Source organism: Mustela erminea, chromosome 10, assembly GCF_009829155.1.
Source record: "Mustela erminea isolate mMusErm1 chromosome 10, mMusErm1.Pri, whole genome shotgun sequence".
NCBI classification, from domain to species: Eukaryota; Metazoa; Chordata; class Mammalia; order Carnivora; family Mustelidae; genus Mustela; species Mustela erminea.
In genome coordinates, this window is record NC_045623.1 from 74220126 (window position 1) to 74243503 (window position 23378).

The 23378-nt window shown below is 45.9% G+C and overlaps 1 protein-coding gene across 1 annotated transcript; it reads right to left on the bottom strand.

Annotated features, from left to right (window-relative positions):
- Positions 1-10840: 10840 nt before the first annotated feature.
- AKR1A1 (aldo-keto reductase family 1 member A1) lies at positions 10841-22426 on the bottom strand. Its single transcript, XM_032302517.1, has 9 exons — positions 22196-22426; positions 16684-16773; positions 14622-14741; positions 14310-14461; positions 13481-13676; positions 12181-12380; positions 11864-11936; positions 11637-11723; positions 10841-11001 (listed from the first exon to the last, which is right to left on the bottom strand). Exons 2-9 carry the CDS (start codon positions 16765-16767, stop codon positions 10936-10938), a joined length of 978 nt encoding a protein of 325 aa, XP_032158408.1. The 5' UTR covers positions 16768-16773; positions 22196-22426; the 3' UTR covers positions 10841-10935.
- Between the last annotated feature and the right edge of the window lie 952 nt (positions 22427-23378).

Sequence of the window (23378 nt, forward strand, 5' to 3'; positions counted from 1 at the left end):
ATTATCAACGCTATTTGTGAGATCGGGATTATCAGCCCCATTTGGTAGAAATAGAAACCAAGATTCAGGAAGGTGTAACTTTTTCAGAAAGTTGGAAGACAAGTCGGCTATGGAAAGCAGAGTGCCACATTTCCTGCAACTGGCAGAGTGGAGGATGACTGGTAGGCTGCAGTGGCTGCACTTTCTCACACCTGGAGTATCATCCATCGCCTTCCAGCCTGGCCTTCCCTACAGTGATCAACGGGGATTTTATTTCTGTCCAGGTGTTGATACCCTGGGAAAGACTTCCCTACAAAGAAATCTTCCTCCAGTATGTAAAGGGTCAGGCAACTTGAAATCTGGGGGGCATAGAGCTGGACTTGGAAATACCAATTCTCTGGTGGCAAACAGACCTGGGATTCCCATTATTAGCTGGGTGACCTCAGCCAAGTCATGTAATCTTTTAAAATTGGGGCGCCTGGGTGGCTCTGCCTTCGGCTCAGACCATGATCCTAGGCTCCTGGGATCCAGCCCCACATCCGGCTCTCTGCTCAGCAGGAAGCCTGCTTCCCCAACTCTCTGCCTACTTGTGATCTCTCTCTGTCAAATAAATAAATAAAATCTTTTTTTAAAAATTGATGTAAAATGAGGACAATATTAGTATTCACCCATTAAGGATATTGTGAGAGTTAGAGGAAATGCTTGTTTCAACAATCAGCACTGTACCTTGCTCAAGTGAAGCAATCATTAAATGGCTATAACAGTCTGAGAACATGGTGACTGGAGGGATTGACTGGAGGGTTGTTTGGGGGAGGGGGAGATCTCTTCAGAGTCCTTGCAAGCAGAGTGAGGGCCAGAGAAATCCAGTCTAGTACCTTGTGTGATCCACTCATATGTTAAACTAATATTTACAGAGCAACTATGATATGAAAGGCTTTGCACTAGGCTCCAAGGACAAAACACATGCTCTCTGGCTTTGAGGAACTCAAAGTTCCTGTACAAAAAGTCAAGTTCAAGATAGATATTAGGGGGCACCTGGGTATCTCAGTCTGTTAAGTGTCTGCCTTCAGCTTGGGTCATGATCCAGGGTCTTGGGATTAAGCCTGAAATAGGACATCCTGCTTAGCCAGAAGCCTGCTTCTCCCTGTCCCTCTGCCCCTTTCCACCCCCCTCCACCCCACTCGTGCATATACTCTCTCAAATAAATAAAATCTTAAAATAAAAATAAAATAAGATTGGGGCGCCTGGGTGGCTCAGTGGGTTAGGCCGCTGCCTTCGGCTCGGGTCATGATCTCAGGGTCCTGGGATCGAGTCCCGCATCGGGCTCTCTGCTCAGCAGGGAGCCTGCTTCCCTCTCTCTCTCTCTGCCTGCCTCTCCGACTACTTGTGATTTCTCTCTGTCAAATAAATAAATAAAATATTTTTAAAAAAATAAATAAATAAAATAAGATAGATATTAGGAGCACCTAGTGTCTCAGTGGTTAGGCATCTGCCTTTGGCTGGGGTTGTGATCCTGGGATCCCGGGATCAAGCCTGGAGGAGGGCTCCCCCTCAGTGGGGAGCCTGCCTCTTTCTCTTCTGCTCCCCCTGCTTATGCTCTCCCTCTCTGGTCTTTGTCAAATAAATAAATAAAATCTTAAAATAGAATAAATAGATATTAAGCGGTGCCTTTGTGGGTCAGTTGGATGAGCATTCTGACTCTTGATTTTGGCTCAGGTCATGATCTCAGGGGTATCAGATAGAGATCCCTGTGGGGCTCTGCAATCAGTGCAGAGTCAGCTTGGGATTCTCCGAGCTCTCCCTCTGCCCCTTCTCCCATCAAATAAAAAAGTAAAAATATTAAAAAAAAAAATTCTCGGGGCGCCTGGGTGGCTCAGTGGGTTAAGCCGCTGCCTTTGGCTCAGGTCGTGATCTCAGGGTCCTGGGATCGAGTCCCGCATCGGGCTCTGCTCAGCAGGGAGCCTGCTTTCCTCTCTCTCTCCCTGCCTCTCTGCCTATTTGTGATCTGAGCTGAAGGCAGCAGCTTAATCCACTGAGCCACCCAGGCGCCCTGAATACTTATATTTACCTCCATTCCCTGTTTAAGCTGTCTACATAACAATAAAGGAAATTCTTTTATTTGTTGTGTGTTTCCTTCCTTGTTTTTAAGGTAAAACAAGATCAAAGAGAAGGGGAGAGGAAGCAACAGCAATAAAATTTTAAAAGCTGGAAAAGGGATGGACAAGTAGTAATTGACCTAGCAACTAAGAAAGGAGGGTCCCAATGGGGAAAAAGCCAAGAAGCAACCAAATTGACAATAGAGAAACCATGAATGCTCAGGAATTGGTTGCAGCAGGTACCTCTAGGAATAGAGGATGAAGATAAGGCTGAAAAAGGGGGGTTATGTTGGAAAGTTTTAAGAAGCAGTTAGACTCTCTAAAACTACTCCCCCAAAGCAATAGAAGATTAGAAGTCTATTTTTCCAGAGAGGATAAAACAAAAACTGAGTGAAAGTTGAGGGTAGAAGGATATTGAAAAGAAAGGGATTAAATGATTACATACAAAATCTTGAGACCCTGTGATAGTTGTCTCTCCATATGCATTTTCCCTTTTTTTATAGTAGTAACAGAACCCTGATTTTAATTTATGTATTTATTTTATTCTCAGTGCAAGGCTCTGAGAATAAAAACTAAAATAATCACTGTCTCATGGAGGTAGTGTTCACATGATGACATTTTGGTCAATGGAAAGTGAACAGAAAAATGTTTGCAGCTTCCAGAGAGACACATTAAAGGGAAGGGGCTTGTCTTTCACAAGATTTGGTGGTGATCCATCTTGGACCATGTTAATCAGGTCAATGCCCCAGGAATGACAAAGCAGTAATAGAGGACAAACCTAGGTTCCTAGCATCATGGAGCCACCATACCACCTCTGAGTTGCTTATTCTTAAAATGTTATATAAGACAGAAATAAACTTCTTAGGTATATTATCACATACCAAGCAACAACTGCTAGAATTGCAAAATAAATAGCGATAAATCAATAATTATAGTTGAGAGGCACCTGAGTGGCTCAGCTGGTTAAGCTTCTGCCTTCTGCTCAATTCATGATCTCAGGGTCCTGGGATCAAGCCCGAAGTCAGGCTTCCTGCTCAGCCAGGAGTCTGCTTCTCCCTCTCCCTATGCCCCTCCCCACTCTTCCCGGGCTCATGCTCTCTCTTTCCCTCTCTCTTTCTCTCTCAAATAAATAAATCTTTGAAAAAATAAATAGAAAATTATGTTCAAATGTCACTCAGAAATCATAACAAGCACACAAAAAAGTCGAAAAATTGAAAACATGACTAATATTCTTAATACACTCAGGTGACTAAATATATATAGAAATCTATACTAAAAAAATCTATACTTGGGGTGCCCGGGTGGTTCCGTAGGTTAAACATCTTCCTTCAGCTCCTGGGATCAAGCCCTTCATCCAGCTCCTTGCTCAGTGGGGAGCCTGCTTCTCCTTCTTCCTTTGCCTGCTTCTCCCCCTACTTGTGCTCACGCTCTCTCGCTCTCTCGCTCTGTCAAATAAATAAATAAAATCTTTTTAAAAATTTTTATACTCAAAACAGCAAATACACATTATATTCAAACATTATAGATCATTTACAAAAATGGTCCATATTTTAGGCCACGAAGAAAGTCTCAATAAATTCTAAAGAATCGTCATTATTATTATTTTACAGACTATCTTCTCCAACCACTAAGCTTTATTGCATTGCAAATTGACATTTATACAATTGACCCTTGAACAAAAACATGGGTTTGAATTGCGTGGGTCTACTTATACGTGGATTTTTTAGAGTGTAGCACGGTAAATGTATTTTCTCTTTCTTAAGGTTTTCTTTTTTAAAGATTGGTTTTATTTATTTATTTATTTGACAGAGAGAGAGAGCAAAAGAGGGAATACAAGCAGGGGTAATGAGAGAAGCCCTCTTCCTGCCAAGCAGGTATGAGGTGGGACTCAATCCTACAACCACAGGCAAAGGCAGGTGCTTAACAACTGAGCCACCCAGCATCCTTCCCTATGGTTTTCTTTTCTTTTTTTTTTTTTAAGATTTTTTTTTTTAAGATTTTATTTATTTATTTGAGAGAATGAGAGAGAGCATGAAAGGGGAGGAGGTGAGAGGGAGAAGCAGACTCCCCGCAAAGCTGGGAGCCTGATGTGGGACTCGATCGTGGGTTGCCAGGATCATGACCTGAGCTAAAGGCGGTAGCTTAATCAATTGAGCCACTCAGGCACCCCTTTTATAAATATTTTATTTATTTATTTGACAGAGATCACAAGTAGACAGAGAGGCAGGCAGGGCGGGGGGGAAGCAGGCTCCCTGCCGAGCAGAGAGAGCCCGATGTGGGGCTTAAGGTGGGACTCGATCCCAAGACCCTGAGATCAGGACCCCAGCCGAAGGCAGAGGCTTTAACCCACTAAGCCACCCAGGCGACCCTTTACTTATGGTTTTCTTTTTTTTTTTTTTTTTTTAAGATTTTATTTATTTGACACAGAGAGATCACAAGTAGACAGAGAGGCAGGCAGAGAGAGACGGGGGAAGCAGGCTCCCTGCCAAGCAGAGAGCCCAATGTGGGGTTCCATCCCAGGACCCTGAGATCATGACCTGAGCTGAAGGCAGAGGCTTAACCCACTGAGCCACCCAGGCCCTCCTTATGGTTTTCTTAATAACATTTTCTTCTCTCTAGTTTACTCTATTGTAAGAATACAGCATGTAATGCGTGTAACATAAAAAATACAGGTTCATTAACTTGTTATCGATAAGATTTCTAGTTCACAGTAGGCTATTTAGTTTTGGTATAGTCAATAAGCTATTATGTGGGGTTTTGTGGAGGGGGTAGGAGGGAAGAGGAATCAGTGCCCCTAACTTCTACATTATTCAAGGGTCAACTGTATATAGTATAAATAACAGTGCAAATATCCATCCCTTGGGTTAAAAAAAAATCATGAAGCAAATTAAATACTTAGAATTGAGTGATAATGAATGTGTTATATGTCAAAATTCATGGGATATAAAGCTGCATTTTTATGAATTCTAGCTTTTTTTTTTTTTTAAGATTTTATTTATTTGACAGAGAGAGATCACAAGTAGGCAGAGGCAGGCAGAGAGAAAGGAAGGGAAGCAAGACCCTGGGATCATGACCTGAGCAGAAAGCAGAGGCTTTAACCCACTGAGCCACTCAGGCGCCCCTGGACTCTAGCTTTTAAAAAATTTTATCAGTAAACAAAAATAATGACCTATTAATTCAATTTATGAAGTTAGAAAAAAAGCAATAGATAAATCTCAGGAGGGAAAGACATAAGGACGATAGGGCAGAAATCAAGAGAGAGAATAATAGGGGCACCTGGGTGGCTCAGTGGGTTGGGCCTCTGCCTTTGGCTCGGGTCATGATCTCAGGGTCCTGGGATCGAGCCCCGCATCAGGCTCTCTGCTCAGCGGGGAGCCTGCTCCCCCCTCTCTCTCTGCCTGCCTCTCTGCCTACTTGTGATCTCTGTCTGTCAGATAAATAAATAAAATCTTTAAAAAAAAAAAAAGAGAGAGAGAGAATAATAATAAAACTAAGGACTGGTTCTTTGAAAAAAAATTAATGTACAAAAAAGTATATTGAGGGGTGCCTGGCCTGGCTCACTCGGAAAAGCATGAGACTCTTGATCTTGTGATTGTGAGTTCAAGCCCCACATTGGGTGTAGAGATTACTTAAAAATAAATAAATAAACTATATAGTTTTTTAAAGTATATAGATAGAAAATGCAAAAAGGAAAATGCAGAAGAAATAACTGTGGAAACTACAGAAACAATTTAAAAATAATAATTTAAAAATATGTTAACAAATTTTAAAACATAATGGAGTGGTCCTAGAAAAACATGAAGTGCCAAAATTGGCACAAGAAGAAAGAGATCTTAAATAGACCAAGAAATAGGGACGCCTGGGTGGCTCAGTTGGTTAAGCAGCTGCCTTCAGCTCAGGTCATGATCCCAGCGTCCTGGGATCGAGTCCCACATCGGGCTCCTTGCTCAGCGGGGAGCCTGCTTCTCCCTCTGCCTCTGCCTGCCATTCTGTCTGCCTGTGCTCGCTCTCTCCCCTTGTCTCTCTCTGATAAATAAATAAAATCTTAAAAAAAAAATAGACCAAGAAATAATAGAAAACTAAAAATCGTAGTCAAAGACCTCCCACCATTCCCCCCAAAATGCCCAGATGGTTTTATAGGTGGGATGAACACATCTTCAAGAAATATTTCCAGATATAATAAAAACCAAAAACTTTTCTTTTTTTTTTTTAAGATTTTATTTATTTATTTGACAGACAGAGATCACAAGAAGGCAGAGAGGCAGGCAGAGAGAGAAGGGGAAGCAGGCTCCCTGTCGAGCAGAGAGCCCGATGCGGGGCTCGATCCCAGAACCCTGAGATCGTGACCTGAGCTAAAGGTAGAGGCTTTAACCCACTGAGTCACCCAGGCGCCCCCCCAAAAAACTTTTCTATACTAGTAATAGAGTCTTGATTTTTATTAACAAGATGTAAGAAAGACCTCCAGTTAAAGATGATGGGTCAAACACATACATTTGTATATAGGGGGAAGAAAACAAACCAAAAAAAAGCTAACATAATCTTGATTCCAAAATAAGAAAATATGAAAAATGAAATCACAAGCCCCTTTCACTTATGAATGTTATTGTATAGATCCTAAATAAAATATTAGCTAACTGTGCTAATTATGATGGGGTAAGTTTTACTGCAATTACAAGTAACTCTAAAATTTAAATGGCTTCATACATTAAGATTGTTTCCACTCATCATCTATTTCAGGTCAGCTGGAGGCTCTGCTCTATGTCATCCTTACTTGACCTCAAACTGATGGAACAGTGCCCATTGCTTGTCACTGTTTCAGAAGGAAAGAGAGAATGTATTGGAGCTCACACTTGCTCTTTTTTTTTTTTTTTTAATCTATTTACTTATTTGAGAGAGAGTAAGAGTAGGGGAAGAGAGAAGGACAAGCAGACTCCGTGCTCAGCATGGAGCCCGATAAAGGAGCTCCATCCCCCCAGCCTGAGATCATGACCTGAGCCAAAATCGAGTCGGATGTTTAACCAACTAAGGCACCCAGGTGCCCCAAAACTCCTACTTGTTCTAAAAGCTTTCACCTAGAACCAACACATATCACTTTTCTCCCTTTTCTTTTTTCCCCCAGTAAGCTCTATACCCCACATGGGCTTGAACTCATGAGCCTGAGATCAAGAGCTGCATGCTCTAACTACTGAGCCAAACAAGCACCCCATTTTTGCCTCCTTTTCAATGGCCAGAACAAGTCATGTTATTGTCTCTGGAATACTAAAGTTTCAAAGCAAGAGAAACCCTGGATCTTCACAAATGGTATCAACTCATTTTTGCTCTGACATAATCAAGTGGACCTCATGATCATAGCTCAAGTGTTGTTTGCATTCTTGTCAACACAAACTATTCAACTGTAAAGTCAGTTAAAAAGGGATATCCCTGGGGTGCCTGGGTGGCTCAGTGGGTTAAAGCCTCTGCCTTCAGCTCAGGTTGTGATCCCAGGGTCCTGGGATTGAGCCCTGCATCAGGCTCTCTGCTCAGCAGGGAGCTTACTTCCCTTCCCCTCTCTCTACCTGCCTCTCTGTCTACCTGTGATCTCTGTCTGTCAAATAAATAAATAAAATCTTAAAAAAAAATAAAGGGGGATATCCCTGAGGCACCTGGGTGGCACAGCTAGTTAAGCAATTCACCCTTGGTTTTGGCCCAAGTAGTGATCTCAGGGTTATGAGTTCAAGTCCTGCCTTGGGCTCCAAACATCCTCTTGAAGGCTAGTGTCCTTATCTTTTTCTTTTTTGGTTAACTATCAGATCTCATTTTTTTTAATTAACATATATTATTAGCCCCAGGGGTACAGGTTTGTGAATCACCAGGTTTACACACTTCACAGCACTCACCATAGCACACACCCTCCCCAATGTCCATAACCCCACACCCTCTCCCTACCTCGCCTTCCCCCAACAACCCTCAGTTTGTTTTGTGAGATTAAGAGTCTCTTATGGTTTGTCTCCCTCCCGGTCCTATCTTGTTTCATTTATTCTTTTCCTACCCACCAAATCCCCCACATTGCATCTCCACTTCCTCATATCAAGGAGCAGATCTCATTTTTCAATGGCTTCAGTTATATTGTATGAAGTTCTCCAACATCACTTTCAAGTAATACATCCCCTACAAGACTTGCAACTTCATTTTGCCATGGATGTGTGCTGGGTTATCCAGTGATTATAGACAAAGAAGTCAACAGAGCAGTGCTAAAGTTAAGCCAGGTGAAATGTGAGTCAAGAATAATTTTTAAGCAGTTTATTAGTGAATAATTTTATGTTATGATACCTTCTGCTTCCTGATATGGGCTGAATCATGTCCTCTCCAAATTTATATACTTAAGTCCTAACTCCCAATACCTTAGAACGTGGCTATTGGGAGACCGATACTGTAAGCTGGTGCTGGAGAATGTGAAAGAAATGTGACTGAGATCTCGAAAAGTGGCAAGGGCAAAAATTCCAAGCTGCTACATCTCCAAGATGTTCCTGTGTGGGGACTTGGCCATCATGGTCCTATAGAACCTGCTCATCACCAGCAAGTAAGTAGGGGCCTCTTCTCCCAACAAATTCCCTCCTTCATCCTACAAGGACCCAACCTTTATAATAAGAATAGTAAAGTTATTTTTTCTAGTGCCCCCCCAAAAAAGAAGAAATTTGGACATACATAGAGAAGAGAATATAAAGGCACAGAAGATAGCCTATAAGCCAAGGAGAAAGGCTTGGAACAAATCCCTCCCTCATGACCTTCAGAAGGAAGCAATCCTGCTGATACCTTGACCTTAGACTTAGCTTCCATAAGTGTGAGAAACAAGTTTCAGTTGTTTAAGTCACCCATTCTGTGGTACTGTTACAGCAGGCCTAGTAAAGTAATACGCATTTAAACTACCTCATAACTGTAGAAACTTAGATCAAGTATGTCAAGAAACTATGGAATTGTATAGCAAGCCACAAGGTCAAGGAAGATGTCAAAGACAAAGTGACAGCTAAACTCATCATAAGTAATTGGTGTTAACCACACAGTGGGCTAAGTGGTGGGTTGTTCCAGATAGAAAGGACCAGAGAAAAAGACTAACTTCCAGCATGTTTCCCTCCATTTACTTTTTTTTTTTTAAGATTTTATTTATTTATTTGACAGACAGAGATCACAGGTAGGCAGAGAGACAGGCAGAGAGAGAAGGAAGCAGGCTCCCTGCCGAGCAGAGAGCCCTATGTGGGACTCGATCCCAGGTCTCTGGGATCATGACCTGAGCCGAAGGCAGAGGCTTTAACCCACTGAGCCACCCAGGTGCCCCCTCCGCCTACTTTTTTTTTCCTCCATCTACTTCTTTTTTTTAAATTTTTATTTATTTTTATTTTTTTATTTATTTATCAGAGAGAGAGAGGGGGAGAGAGCAAGCACAGGCAGACAGAATGGCAGGCAGAGGCAGAGGGAGAAGCAGGCTCCCCGCCGAGCAAGGAGCCCGATGTGGGACTCGATCCCAGGACGCTGGGATCATGACCTGAGCCGAAGGCAGCTGCTCAACCAACTGAGCCACCCAGGCGCCCCTCCTCCATCTACTTCTTAATCCATGTGATCCATCCTCTCCACAGCACCAGTGCTGTGTTGCTGAGACACTCATCAAACCAAGTTAGTCTTGCTCTAAACTCTTCCTTGACTTCCTGCTATATTCAGAATAAAAGCAAAATCTTAACTGTTTCCTGTTCTCTCCATCACCAGGCCTTAACCAATTTCAGCATTATTTCATGCCATTCTACCCCCACTCACTTTCAGTTTCTATCAGAGGACTTTTTTAGGTTTTTCCAACACCTTCTTCCAGTTTCAAGGCTTTCCCCATAACCTACCTAATTTGCATAGAAGACTACTCCCACTCACCTCTTTTAACTAATTAATCCCTATTCATCCTTCATATCTCAGCTGATTAAATCAGCACACTCCTCACTCAGCTTTTCATAGCACTTCTTCCACATGTAATTAAGCAAATTATGCAATTAAAGTCTGTCTGCTCCGTTAAACTGTAGGGACCTGTGTGTCTTGGTCTCCTGGGTGCGGCATCGTGTCTAACTCACAAGTAAGTACCCAATAAATACTTGAATGAAGAGCAATGGTGCCACTGGAAATCTAAAATTAGTTTTGCGTGACTTAGGTTCAGAAGAATTTTTCAAAAACCCTCCTAAAACCTCAGTGGCCTTTGGCCAGACTAGAAAATACCTAAGATAGGACCTTAAGATAGGTGCAGAGTGACAAGTTTTCAGACTCACTCTACCTCCTTCAGCTAGCCTACACACACTGACTTAAGTGTCTGAGAGAACGCTTCTATCCACAGCCACCTTTCCTGCTTTTGCAACCTGGGACTCCTGAACTTCTGAATAGTTCAGAAGTTTTGGCTTTTGGCTCTTCCTAGTCCTAAAAGTAGGTGCTGAACAAGGGGGTGAGGTGGGGTGGGAACTGAAGACCCAGCCCCAGAAATGCCAGGAAACCACAGGACTCTTACTACCTTGATCTCTCACCTTCAGAAACCTGGGACAGCATGTAGCACTGAGAGCTGCCACTAGAAGGCGCTACTCCCTCAAGGTACCTAATTCAAGAAACTAGAAATGGCATTCAGCCACACATCCGTTTCTCCAGAAACAAAAAAGGAAGGAAGTCTGGGCTTGGGGCAGGTGGCATCCAGCGTCGCTCATTCCAGCATTCCTAAAGGAAATAATTTCCATCTCAGGTCTGACCAGACAAGTAAGACAAGCAAATAGTGTGGATGCTCCAATAGCTTTATTAATTCCTTTCTGCACGTGGGAGGACCTTGTAGCTGGAGAGCTGGGAAGGAAACCAGGAAGTGGGGGTCTCAGTATGGATCATTAAAGGGGTACAAAGGGTGCCCTGCATCTCTCGGGACCTTCTTCCCATCCACCTGGAAAGAGAGACAGACAGATGGCTCTATTAGCAGGAGCTCGCATTCCAAAGACATAGTATCTTTCCCTGAGTCTTTCTGATCACCACCTGTATAGAGCACTATGCCAGATAGTAGTGCAGGACCTGGGCCTCAGAGAATGCCAGTGTCAACAGCACTCCAGCAAACCATAGCCTCGTATATACCTGCCCCTGAGCCTAAGAGCTTAAGGTCTCAGCTGAAATAAGGAATATTTATTTTCTTATCTGTAACAGGCTTCAACCCAAACTCAATCCCTCTACCAAGGTTAAGAAAGCCTTCTAGGTTCCTCTCATTTATACCATTTACTGAGAACTTGCTATGGTGGCAGGAACTGGGATCATTTTATAGACAAAAAACTGAGGCTTGTAAAAGTGAAATAACTTGTTCTAAATCACAAGATATCGAGGCAGGACTGGGGCTCACAGGCTATAATGCTTTACCCTGAACCATCCTATTTCCCTAAGCTTAATAAAAAGGAGCCCGCTGTGTCCAGGACAGCAATCCTACCAACAACAGCCCACCTCTCCTCTGACCACCAAAGTTGAGGCCAGACTGGGGCCAGAATTCCTCCCCAAATCTTACATCCCTAACTCTGACAGCTGATATATACTCACTGTGAGCATGGGCACAATGTATCGCCAATTTTTATTCAGGGCATCTAGCTGCTTCATCTCCTCCGGGCTAAACGTAAAGTCAAACACCTGGGGATGGGAAGTGGGGGTCAGGAAAGTCAGTTTTGCGTGCAGAAGTTGATATTCCAGAACACTGCCTTCTTGCCAGGCAGAATCAGAGCCAGACTGTGCACCATGGGTTAAAGACAACACAACACACCACCAAGTACCTGAATGTTCTGGAGGATACGTGAAGGGGTGATGCTCTTGGGAATGCAGATCACTTTCCGCTGCACCTGCCACCTAAGGTGGGGATTGAAGCGCATGAGGAAGAGGAGTCAGTCCTCAAAAGCACTGTCTCCTCACCACGCAGCCTTCTCAAAAATCCTGGAGTCCCTGAGCCGCAGGGGAATAGGGGACATGCCTCAGGTTAGCTTCCCCCCAATTACATGGCAGCCATTAGCAGCTTCAGTCAGGACAAGGCCTCAACCCTGGCCTCCCAACCCAGGGACCCTCACCCACCTCCTTTCCCCAACACTGCCCGCACCTGAGCAGGATCTGAGCTGGAGACCGGCCATACTTTTCAGCCAGGGCCAGGACGACTGGCTCCTCAAGTAGGACCGGTTCATCAGGATCACGCCAAGCTCGATCAGAGGAGCCTAGGGGGCTATAAGCAGTCACCTCCAGGCCGCGTGCTTGGCAGTGGGCAATCAGCTCCTTCTGAGCCAAGTATGGGTGACATTCCACCTAAAACAAGAAAAAATCCACCACTACAGGCTGGCCCCGCCCAGCTTGCAGGGTCCCACCCAGTGGTGCACCATCTCTGCCCATCTTGCACCGCTGACTGCCCCACTTTCGCTTGGCCCACTTTTCCCATTCTCCATCTTCCACCGTCCATTTCATTCTCTTACCACACTTCAATGTCTGTCTATATTTTCAGCTTTCTAATATTCTTGTATTTGATATAAACCAATACATACTACTTGTTGTTCCTGACATAACCTTACCCTTTATATGTATATTATTCACATTTACTTCCATTGTGCTTGAATCAAAAAGACTTTTTTTTTTTTTTGAAAGATTTTATTTATTTATTTGAGAGAGAGAGAGAGAGCACAAGTAGGCAGAGAGGCAGGAGGGGGTGGGGTGGGGGTTGGTAGCAGGCTCCCAGCTGAACAGAGAGCCCCATGTGGGGCTCGGTCCCAGGACCCTGAGATCATGAGCCGAAGGCAAAAGCTTTACCCACTGAGCCACCCAGGCGCCCCAAATCAAAAAGACTTCTTAGCACCCCCCCTTTAAGATTTTATTTATTAGAGAGACAGAGAGAGAGCACAAGTAGGCAGAGAACCAGGCAGAAGGAGAGGTGGAAGCAGACTCCCTGCTGAGCAAGGAGCCTGATGCAGGACTTGATGCCAGGACTCTGAGATCATGACCTGAGCTAAAGGCAGCCGCTTAACTCACTGAGCCACCCAGGCGCCCCTAGCCCTTTTCTAATTCCAGTGTAGTTAACTCAGTATCTATCTATCTACTTATCTACCTACCTCCCTTCCTTCCTTTTCAAGATTTTATTTATTTATTTGAGAGAGAGAGAAGCACTCCCTGCTCGAAAGGAACCCGATACAGGGCTTGATCCCAGGACTTTGGGATCATGACCTGAGCTGAAGGCAGACACTTAATGGATTGAGCCACCCAGGTGCCCCACTGCCCTACTCTATGTAGAGAATTTCTACAGCAACACTTCTGAAAACTTGTTAACCATCTCCATGAGGAGACCCATCATCTGCTCACTCATGTTTTTGTTCACACACACACCCCCAAAACCAACAGATCTGCTCTGTTATGCTCACCTGCAGGACAGCTGGGCGCACAGAGGCCACACTGAGCACATCATCGATCTGTCGACTGCTGAAGTTGGATAGGCCCAGTGCCCGTACCAGCCCCTTAGCCACCAGTGCCTCCAGAGCCTTCCAGGTCTCCTTGTAGTGGGTAGAATCATAGCGGATAGTCCCATCGGCATTCTTAGGGAAAGGGTTGTCTCCCCGCCTAGGTGAAAGACAGCGCCCCAACGAGTGGGCACAAATACAAGGCTTCTGCCTTACCTGACCATCCAGTCACTCTGTGTCCTCATACTAAACCCAGAAAGGGCCAAACGCCAAGAATAAGAAACAAGCGTGGTTTTTCGTCCATTCAGGTCATGACTCAGGCATTTACTCTCTATAGAATGCCCATTCCCTCTCCTCTTTTCTCTAGACCCAGACTGTATCTCCTCTCCTCTCCTCTGAGAAGTCTTTCTGAATTCCTTCTTCCTCCTCCTCCTTGTAGGCTCTGGCAACCGTCTTCTAGGACAGCACAGAGCTGACAGTGAGGCTCCTTTCACAGCCTCTGCTGGAGCTGATTCTCCACTGCAACCCCAGGCTTATTAGCTCAGCAGAAGCTAGCAGTTTCTGGAATGAACAAAGGGAGCAGCAGGGACCACTCCCGTGCCCCTGGGATACCCACCATGGGAGGTTACGCTCCTTTTCTGTAGCTAAACTCCCAACACAGTAACACAGAAGGCTGGGTTCCCATGGTGAGCTGAGGCGGGATCCCCTCCTGCTCTGCTACTGTGCCTTACAGGTCACTAACACGACTCCCCCAACACCCGACTGCCCGGATGAAGACCCTGGCAAGGCTCACTCAAATGCGTAAGGCCAGTGTATCAGGTACAGGTCCAAATACTCCAGCTGGAGGTCAGCCAGCGTCTTCCGGAGGGCAGGCTCCACATCCTCAGGGTGGTGTTTAGTGTTCCACAGCTTCGAAGTCACAAACAGCTCCTCTCTTGGCACCGCCTGGTCCACGGGGCAGGGCCCACAATGAGAGGAGCCACAGGCACCCAGTCTCACCCACCCTCACCTCTGTGAGAGAGGACTTAGAAGGAAGATGCTGCCGGATCCCTCCAGCCAGGTGTCCAGCCTTCCCACCCCAGCCCTCTGTAGCCCCTATCCTCACCTTGCCAGGTCCCACATTCTCCTTCAGGGCCTCCCCGATCTCGGTCTCATTGCCGTAGATAGCAGCACAGTCAATGTGGCGGTAGCCTACACTCAGGGCGTACTTAACAGCTGCTTTCACCTGCCAGATGAGAGAAGCAGAGATTTCAGCTGTTGCCCTAGGCCAGAAACTGCCCTCCTGAGGGACACTGCTGGGGGAGGGGGAGGGGCAGGAATATACCACTCCAGTCATCAGAAAGTAGGGGTGAGAAGATGAAAGATGGTTCTAGGGCGCCTGGGTGGCTCAGTGGTTTAAGCCGCTGCCTTCGGCTCAGGTCATGATCTCAGGGTCCTGGGATCGGGTCCCGCATCGGGCTCTCTGCTCGGCAGAGAGCCTGCTTCCCTCTCTCTCTCTCTGCCTGCCTCTCCATCTACTTGTGATTTCTCTCTGTCAAATAAATAAATAAAATCTTTAAAAAAAAAAAAAAAAAAAAAAAAAAGAAAGATGGTTCTAGTCTAGGGGACCAGAAGCCTCTTCAGAGACTCTAAACCTTTTGTGCCAACCCAATAACCCCCAAGATTTCCTCCTACCCAAGCAATCTCAGTGTGGCCCAGGAAAAACTAACATTGTATTCCCAGTTAGATGCCCAGAAGAGGGACGAATACATTGACAGGGAACAGAAGTATAAGTCATAGAGACTGGTTCTCTAGACCTGAGGAGCTGGTTAGAGAAACATGATACACAGGTAAATAAGCAGAAGCAGAAGAGCTCTGAGAGAGGGGAAAATTTAAGGAAAACAGAAAAGTGAGATGGAAGCTAGACCCAGAGCCCTCTGTCAGGAGAGAAGAAAGCAGACAGAAGTAGGACAGGTCAGTCAATTCTGCTAGAAAACAGACTAGACACATGGCATCAGAAGCAGCACCAAGGGAGCCAGGGCCTTGCCATTTATGATCCCTGCCTAGGTACCGCTCTTACTATCCAGATGTACTCTCCTCAGCTCTCCCTTCATCCCCTCATGTACTTCCCTTATTCCATACCCCCACCCCCGTCTTGGCTGCCCAGTTCTGATCACCACCCTCTGCCCTTTCCTAGCTCCTGGACTTGCCCTGGGCCATGTCAGTGTCTGCCTAGGACATAAAGACCCTGGCTCCAGGGTTCTAGGCTGTGGGAGGAAGGAAAGCAAAGGGAAAAGAGGCAGTGCACACCACACATACCAGCCTAAATCCCAGAGAGAAGAGGTTATATTCTCCCTGCCAGACTCCCTCTCAAACTTAATCCCTAAACTTCTTCTAAACTCTGACTCAAATTTCCAAAGAACAAGGAAGCAGCCCTGGGAAGATGCCCCACCCCAGGAGGGAGCTGCATCTCTAGTTACGACAACCCTAGGAAAGCAGGTCTCTATTCCCACACTCCCTAAGCTGGAAGAGTCTGTATCAGGGTTTATTAAATTTCAGCTAGCAGCTGCCCTTTTTTTTTTCCCCACCTACAAACGATTTTTACATCTTTAAATGGTTACATAAATATGTAATCGCTCCCATTTTGCCACTTGTCCAGCAAAATTTAAATTATTAAGCATCTGGTTCTTTAAGAAAAAGTTTGCTAACCCTTGATCTGAGCAGCTGACATAGCTATTCTTCAAACCCCAACACCTGCCATGTGCCTACCTTTGGACTGAGCACTGGGGAGTAGCCCCGCCCTTAAGGAGCCCCGTGTGAGAGAGGGAGAAGGATGACAGCACAGAGTATTAAGTGCCGTATTAGGGGGCAGCACAGGGCCAGGCACAGGGAGGTCCCATGTCTGCCACAGCACTCAGTGCAGATCCAATCAGGGAACGGGTTCCTCCCTATTCCCTTGGCCCTTCTGGGCCCCTCAGCCCTTCCTCTGAATCATCAGGAAGCCAAGGGCTCACTGCTGGTCTCTTCTTCCCTTGTCTCTTCCCACTGCCCTGCAAGCTTATCTGATACTACATGAAATGGAGTATAGCAATGGGGCAGCTATAGAAAATTCAGTGACCCTCTCCCAAATTCTGCCTTTTCCCTAGCAGAGGTGTAAGAAGCCCTCCTCTCCTTCCTCCATCTCTCACCTGGCCAGGATCACTCTTCCAGGTGCCCAGTCCAATCAGGGGCATCTTCTGCCCAGTATGCAGGAGGACACATGAAGTCGCCATTGCCCCCTGAAACACAGATGGGAAGAGAATGGAGTGGGGTCAGTGTTGCTGCTTGATCCTCACTGGTCAAGACTCCTATAAAACATGGGTGGTAAAGGGAGCAAGAGGGGACAGAACAAACAACACAGTTGTTTGTGAGCAGAGGGCAGCTAAGACAGGGTAGCCCGAACCAACTAAGGCCAGGAGCTCCTGGACAAACATTAAGCAGACCACCGGCCTGGGTGCCCTTCCTTCTGCCAGGCTAAAGGCCTGTGTTAGAGACTTCCGATACCAAGAGACCAAGGTGAGTGACTCCCTGAAGTACCCAGCCTTGACTACATAACGTCTCGGGCCGGGGCAAAACTGGCTAAAGCCATTATTAGTCTGAGTGAGACCAGGTGACAGACAGGATTCAGGACAGGTCCCTTCTCTGAGGATGAAATGAACAGTCCCAGGAGGCTATCAGAAACTACAGATGCTCCTAGTCCCTGACAGAGAGGTCTGATTGCCATGCAGCTAGGCCTGAGTGGGCTCTTTAACAGTAAGCAGACCATTTTTTAGATGAAAAACAAAACAAAACAAAAAACTCAAGAGAGGTGAAGTTAAATTAAAAAAGAGAGAGAGAGAAAGATGAAGTTATTTGCCCCCAAATCAACAGCTGAGAAGTGACAGAGCGAAGGATCCAAGGAGGAACCAATGGATAAAGGCAAGAAAAGGGCAGGTCAACACAGACAGTCATAATATTTATGTTCTGTGCCTCACGGCACATATCACAGCATGCTACAGAAAAGCAAATGACTTCTGTTAGGGCAAGGACTAGGAAATGCTGACATTGGCTTTTAAGAGTAAGTTGGGCTTTCCCAAGAGCCAAGGGGAGAAGGCTTTCCAGGAACGGGAATTAAACACAGCAGAAAGTAAGTTACAGACACAAGAAAATTTCCAACTGAACAAAACAGGTGGATGACTGGAGCAACCCTCTTTGGAGAGCTCTGAAGATCAGAAGTCTCCGAATGGCCCAAGAATACTCAGTCAGTCCGCAAATGACGAATATGACGAATGTTCCCAATGTTCCGAATGTTCCGGGCCTTGTGCTAGGCCTAAGAGACACACATATTCAAATAGAGTCCCTGCCATTTTGGAGTTTACGGGCTGGTGTGATGAGGACAGTCGGTTTCAGCACAATATGTAAGACAGGACCACAAACTGTACAAGGGCTACAAGCAAAGAGCAACCCTTCAAGAATGGCTTCCTGGAGATACTATCTGAGCCTTTTTTTTTTTTTAAGGTTTTATTTTTAAGTAATCTCTGTACCCAATGTGGGGCTCAAACTCACAACCCCACAATCAAGTTTCACACTTGGGATGCCTGGATGGCTGTCAGTTAAAGTGTCCAACTCTTGATTTCAGCTCAGGTCATGATCTCAGGGTTGTGAGATCCGGCTCTGCACTGGGTGTAGGGACTTAAGATTCTCTCTCTCCCTCTGCCCCAAACCCCCCAATCTAAAAAAATAAAATAAAATAAAATAAGGAAAAAATTTTCTCTCTCCCCCTCTCACACCTGCTCCCAAAAAAAAAAAGGTGCATGCTCTACCCACTAAGCCAGCAAGGTGCCCAAGTCAAGCCTTGATGAACAGGAATTATCTAAGCAAAAGAGAAAAGAGAAAGAATGCTCCCCCTAAGAGCCAGTAAGGTAGAAATAACCTTTTCCCTTGATCTCATCAGTACTAGAGATATCACTCCCTTTGGATTGATTTCATTGCCAGCAATAACTTAATAAATATAACCTTTGTTTCCAAGTCCTGAAAATATTATGGCAGAGCAGGAAATAAGATAAGTTATAAGTATAGCTCACATATCAAAATTGTCATTCCTAATACTTCCGACTCTGGAAGAATTTTATAGCCTAGCATAACCTGGTTATGGAGACCACCTTTTTCTGCTAGAACAAAAGCAAAAATGTTCAGTCTGAGTAGCAAACCACAGATCACTGAAGGCAATGCTGTTTCCACACTTCCCGGGGACACAAACTTCCCAAGGGATCAGGCAAGCATGTCTGGACTTCACAGGAGGAACTGGCCTGCCAGCTGCCACCAGGGTCTGTGGCTGGTTTCCTGGGCTCGTTCCCCAACAGGGGAACTGTTGGCCTCTCCCAGATTTCCCAGCAAACACTGGAGAACTCTGAAATTACACATGGACTTAAGGCTGAAAGCCTGAACAAAAGCCTGGTCTGAGGCAAAAAGGAAGAAACCTGATGCTTGCTTCTTCCCTTCTTTTGATGGTGAAACTGAAAACCCAAACGGCTGAGGCATGGGAGAGCAGGGCTCATAGAAGGAACACCTAACGAAGAGCTTCAAAGAACAAGAGCTCCAAAGGGGAGAATGGAGGGGCCGCAGGAGAGAGCAAATGTTTTTCTCTGAGACAGAAGTCAGACTCTGCCAGCTCTTGACTTCCTCATCTTCTGCCTCACACATTGGCATTCCAGCCCTCTCCTGCCTTAACAGGCTCTGAAGTTGTAAGGAACTGCCTGGCTTGGCCTCTGGCAGCACTCAGAAACCCTCGTGTTAACTTGGGAGAGGTTTTACCCATGAACGAGAAAACCTGGCTGTGTGTGGGGAGGGGAGGTATAAGGACTCAGGTTTTAGGGGCACCTAGCTGGTTCACTCGGTAGAGCATGCAATTCTTGATCTTGGGGTTGCAAGTTCAAGCTCCACATTCTTTAAAAAAGGAGGGGGCTGGGTGGCTCAGTGGGTAAAGCCTTTGCCTTTGGCTCAGATCATGATCTCGGGGTCCTGGGATGGAGCCCCGCATCAGGCTCTCTGCTCAGCAGGGAGCCTGTTTCCCCCTCTCTCTCTGCCTGCCTCTCTGCCTACTTGTGATCTCTCTGTCAAATAAATAAAATCTTTAAAAAAATTAAAAATTAAAAGAAAAAAAAAGGGGGACCCAGGTTTTATTATTCCCAAGTCAGCACCTACACCTATGTTCCTTCTTTCTGGGGTTATCTTCCCTTCTAGAGGAGGGCTCTATAGCTCCTGCCTGGATGCAAGAACTCGAAAACACAGTAAAAAGAGGAAGCAGTGTTTACATGAGTGTTCTCTGGCTGCACGGACCTTCCTTCTACTTCCCATACATGTCGGTGTCCCTCAGAGTTCCGTCCCCAGTCCTCTTCCCACTCCCTAGCTAAGCTCATGTCTTCAGCTACCACATTAAGCACTGATTCTGCCCACCCCAGTTCTGGATATTCAACTCCCTCTGGACATCTCCACCAGTATGTCCTATAGGAATGTAAGACTCAGCATGTCCAAAACTCTACTTGTCAAATACAGCAGCGAAGCACAAAGGGAACAGTTCAAGGCCTGGGGTTGCACACACCAAAGTTTGAATCAGCACCTTTCCCTCATTTTAAAGAGATGCTGTATCTAAAGCACTTTGCACAATGCCTGACCCATGCTCTTTTGTATACTCTCTTACCAGGGACTCAAGGCCCTGGATAACAACTTGTTAAAGCAAACATGTTCGTGGTGTAATCTGTGGGGTCTTGAAAAGCCATCTAAATAATGTTTTTCGGGGCGCCTGGGTGGCTCAGCGGGTTAAGCCTCTGCCTTTGGCTCAGGTCATGATCCCAGAGTCCTGGAATGGAGCCCCGCATGGGGCTCCCTGCTCGGTGGGGAGCCTGCTTCTGCCTCTCTCTCTGCCTGCTTCTCTGCCTACTTGTGATCTCCCTCTGTCAAATAAATAAATAAAATATTTAAAATAAATAAATAAATGATGTTTTTCAGTTCATGTGGCATTTCTGCCAAATAGATAATGGTATTATCTATCAGATTATGGTTTTGACAGGTGATGGGTAGGATCATATATCCTTATCTGTACTTCTAAGAAACTAGTATGGAAAAGCACTTTAAATATGTAACTGTGGCCAAGATTTAGTCTATTTGGCTGGGTTAAAAATCCTGTTAATATTGGTAAATATTTTTTAAAAAGGTATAGTCTGCTCTGGACTGTATCGTCAAACCTAAGACTTCCGGAACACTTCATGTACTTCTTGATGTATGCGAAAAGAATTTTAAAATACCAATTTCTTTTTTTTTTTTTTTTAAATACCAATTTCTTAAGTCTTTCTCCAGCCCAGCCATATCAACCTCCACTGACCGCTACTGCTCTGAACCACCCATTTCTCTGCTTCCAGTGTGGCCACTCTCCCCACAATCCATTCACTAACTGACCATGTGACCCCAGGGCTCAAACTCTTCCAACAGTCCTTGCCGATCTTCAGGATAAAGTCTACATTCCTTAGTAATACCTGTCTTAACCTGGCTCCCATCTTCCTCATTTTTCCACCTCTTCATTGCGAACTCCAGATTTCAGACTTTGCAGAACCAGCCACCACTTACTTGAGTCCCGGAGCACTTTGCTTCCCAAAGTCCCAGCCTGGCCTGGCTAGGGGCAGCTCACCCTTCAGCTGACACTTGCTGCTCCCATGCATCACCCAAAGCTTTGCGCATAGGTGCCGTTGTTGGTTTATACTGCTTTCCCTCACAAACCAGGGTACTCCTTCAGGTCAGAGCATATCATCTTTTTGAGCCCCTCACTCCTGGAGTGCCTGCCCCATAGATACACATAGAAACTCACACGTGAGCCCACCCACACACACACACACAAACACACTAAACACACACACAATGGCAAAGGGGAGAGAGCGTGACAGCTTAGGTGGGGGGGGGGGGGTACATTTGAAGAAGTCCTGCCTTCATCACCTTCTTTCTTTCCTTCTTGGGTAACCTAGAAAGAATCATCTCCAGAAAATATCAAAGCACTTTACCATTTTCAGAAAAACAAAACAAAACCCAGTTGCTTCATACAGGATGATACTGGGATTGCTCCTGTACAAATAAGAAAACTGAGATCTTGGGGAAGGTACAGGCTTGATCAGAAACATCGAGACTCTTTTAGAGGGTCTTGCAGCCTAAGTATAGGTAAACTGAAGGGAAGAGTTAGTTAATAATAACTCCATCTGATGACAGTTCAGATTCCATCCGGTCTCCCTGTAACAGAGGTCTGAGGCAACAGAAAAACATGCCCTAACTTCCCCAAACCCAAGGCAGGTGCCTAAGTAAGCTAAGTCTACCCACTTCGGCCATTTCCATAAGTATTTCTGCAATCCCACAGAAAGGCCAGAGTTCCTGCAAAAATCATGCTGATAAGCAAACAAAAAGAGGCCAACTAAAACTTGCGGAGCGCTTTAAAAACTTTATTTTACTTAATCCTCACTACAGTTCCGACGTAGAAACTCACTTCATCGGTCTGAAAACTGAGATCCAGAGAAACTGAGGAATTTTCCAAGATCACACAGAGTTCACATCCGAAACCAGCGACTTCCTCCAGCGACCCCGCTCTCTGGTCTATTCCGGGGCAGGGAAGAGGAGTTGGGGGCTGCAGCAGGAGAAACTCACCTCGGCTGGAGCACAGAGCGTGAACAAGGCAGTGTGATCTCTGCTCCGTTCTGCGTCCTGCCCACAATCCAAGAGGTCTCAGCTTCCGGAACCGGTGGGTTGTAAGCAAAGTTGGTCTAACGGTGAAGGCAGGGACCCGGCTTGAGCCTGGCGGTGGAGAGGAAGCTCCACCCGGTGGAGGGGAGAGGGCCGGGCTTTCAGCATCACGCGCAGCGGTGGACCCCACCCCTGCCCCCCGTGAAGAGCGGGAGGGCGGAAGCCAGAGCTGCGAGCCTGCACCATCTCCTCCTCCCGCTGCTACTGGTCGGATTGGCTGTTTAGACACACTTCACTGCGCAGGTTTGGAGGACTCTGCGCCGGGTGAAGCATCAGCCGCCGGCCACGTGGGGAGTTTCAGCGGCTGGGGAGGCCGTACCTCTGCTGGCCCACAGTGCACCGCGCGCCGTGGCAACGTCGCTCTAGGCTGCTGGGGATCCTTCCGCCCGCGGCGGGGGAGGCTCCGGGGTGACACGTTGCAGGTGCAGCTGGTGTCTCCTCTGTTTGCGGATTCGCGGAACCAGCTTGCTCTCCTCTCCCGCAGAGTCGGGTTGGCCGGGTTTCCAGCGTATACCTGAACTGGCCCCGTTATTTAGTCAAGCGAGCAGGCTGGGAGAGTAGCCGCAGCGTAAAAGTTGTACCAAGGAAGACCTCGGGCCCCTGGGCTCCCAAGAGGCAGGAAGGTCGTGGTCCCTGTGTCTGGACTGTGGACCCTGGCCGCGCATTAATGTGTCAGTACTGTGCTAGACTTTATAAACATGTTTTTATTGAATTTTCACAACAACCCTGTAAAAGCAATGTATTTTTTGTAAGCCTTTTAATTGAAGTATAGTAGAGCATAAATAGAGAAAAATGCGCAAATATTAAACGTACAGCTCTGCGTTTTTGTGGGTTTTTTTTTCCCCCAATGTAACTGTTAACCAGGTGAAGATAACAGACGTTACCAGCACACTGGAAGCCGCCTGTGAGGGAGATATTCATGTTGCATTTTACAGGTTAGACTCAGCCAGGTAAAACAGCTTGCCCAAAGTCACACAGCTATTAAGTTACAGATTTTATGTTTGAAATACCCCGTGCTGTTTGGACTGAGAGGTGTCTTGCATTTTATGTTTTCCACTCTGAGTAGCTCTTGGCTTTCACTCCCCAC

Coding starts and splice junctions, on each gene's coding strand:
- AKR1A1 (XM_032302517.1), bottom strand. CDS start 16,767: ATGGCGACTTCATGTGTCCTCCTGCATACTGGGCAGAAGATGCCCCTG. Junction 12,381..13,480: donor TGCGCCCAGCTGTCCTGCAG/GTGAGCATAACA, acceptor TTCTTGTTTTAG/GTGGAATGTCACCCATACTT. Junction 11,937..12,180: donor CCAGCTCAGATCCTGCTCAG/GTGCGGGCAGTG, acceptor TCCCCACCTTAG/GTGGCAGGTGCAGCGGAAAG.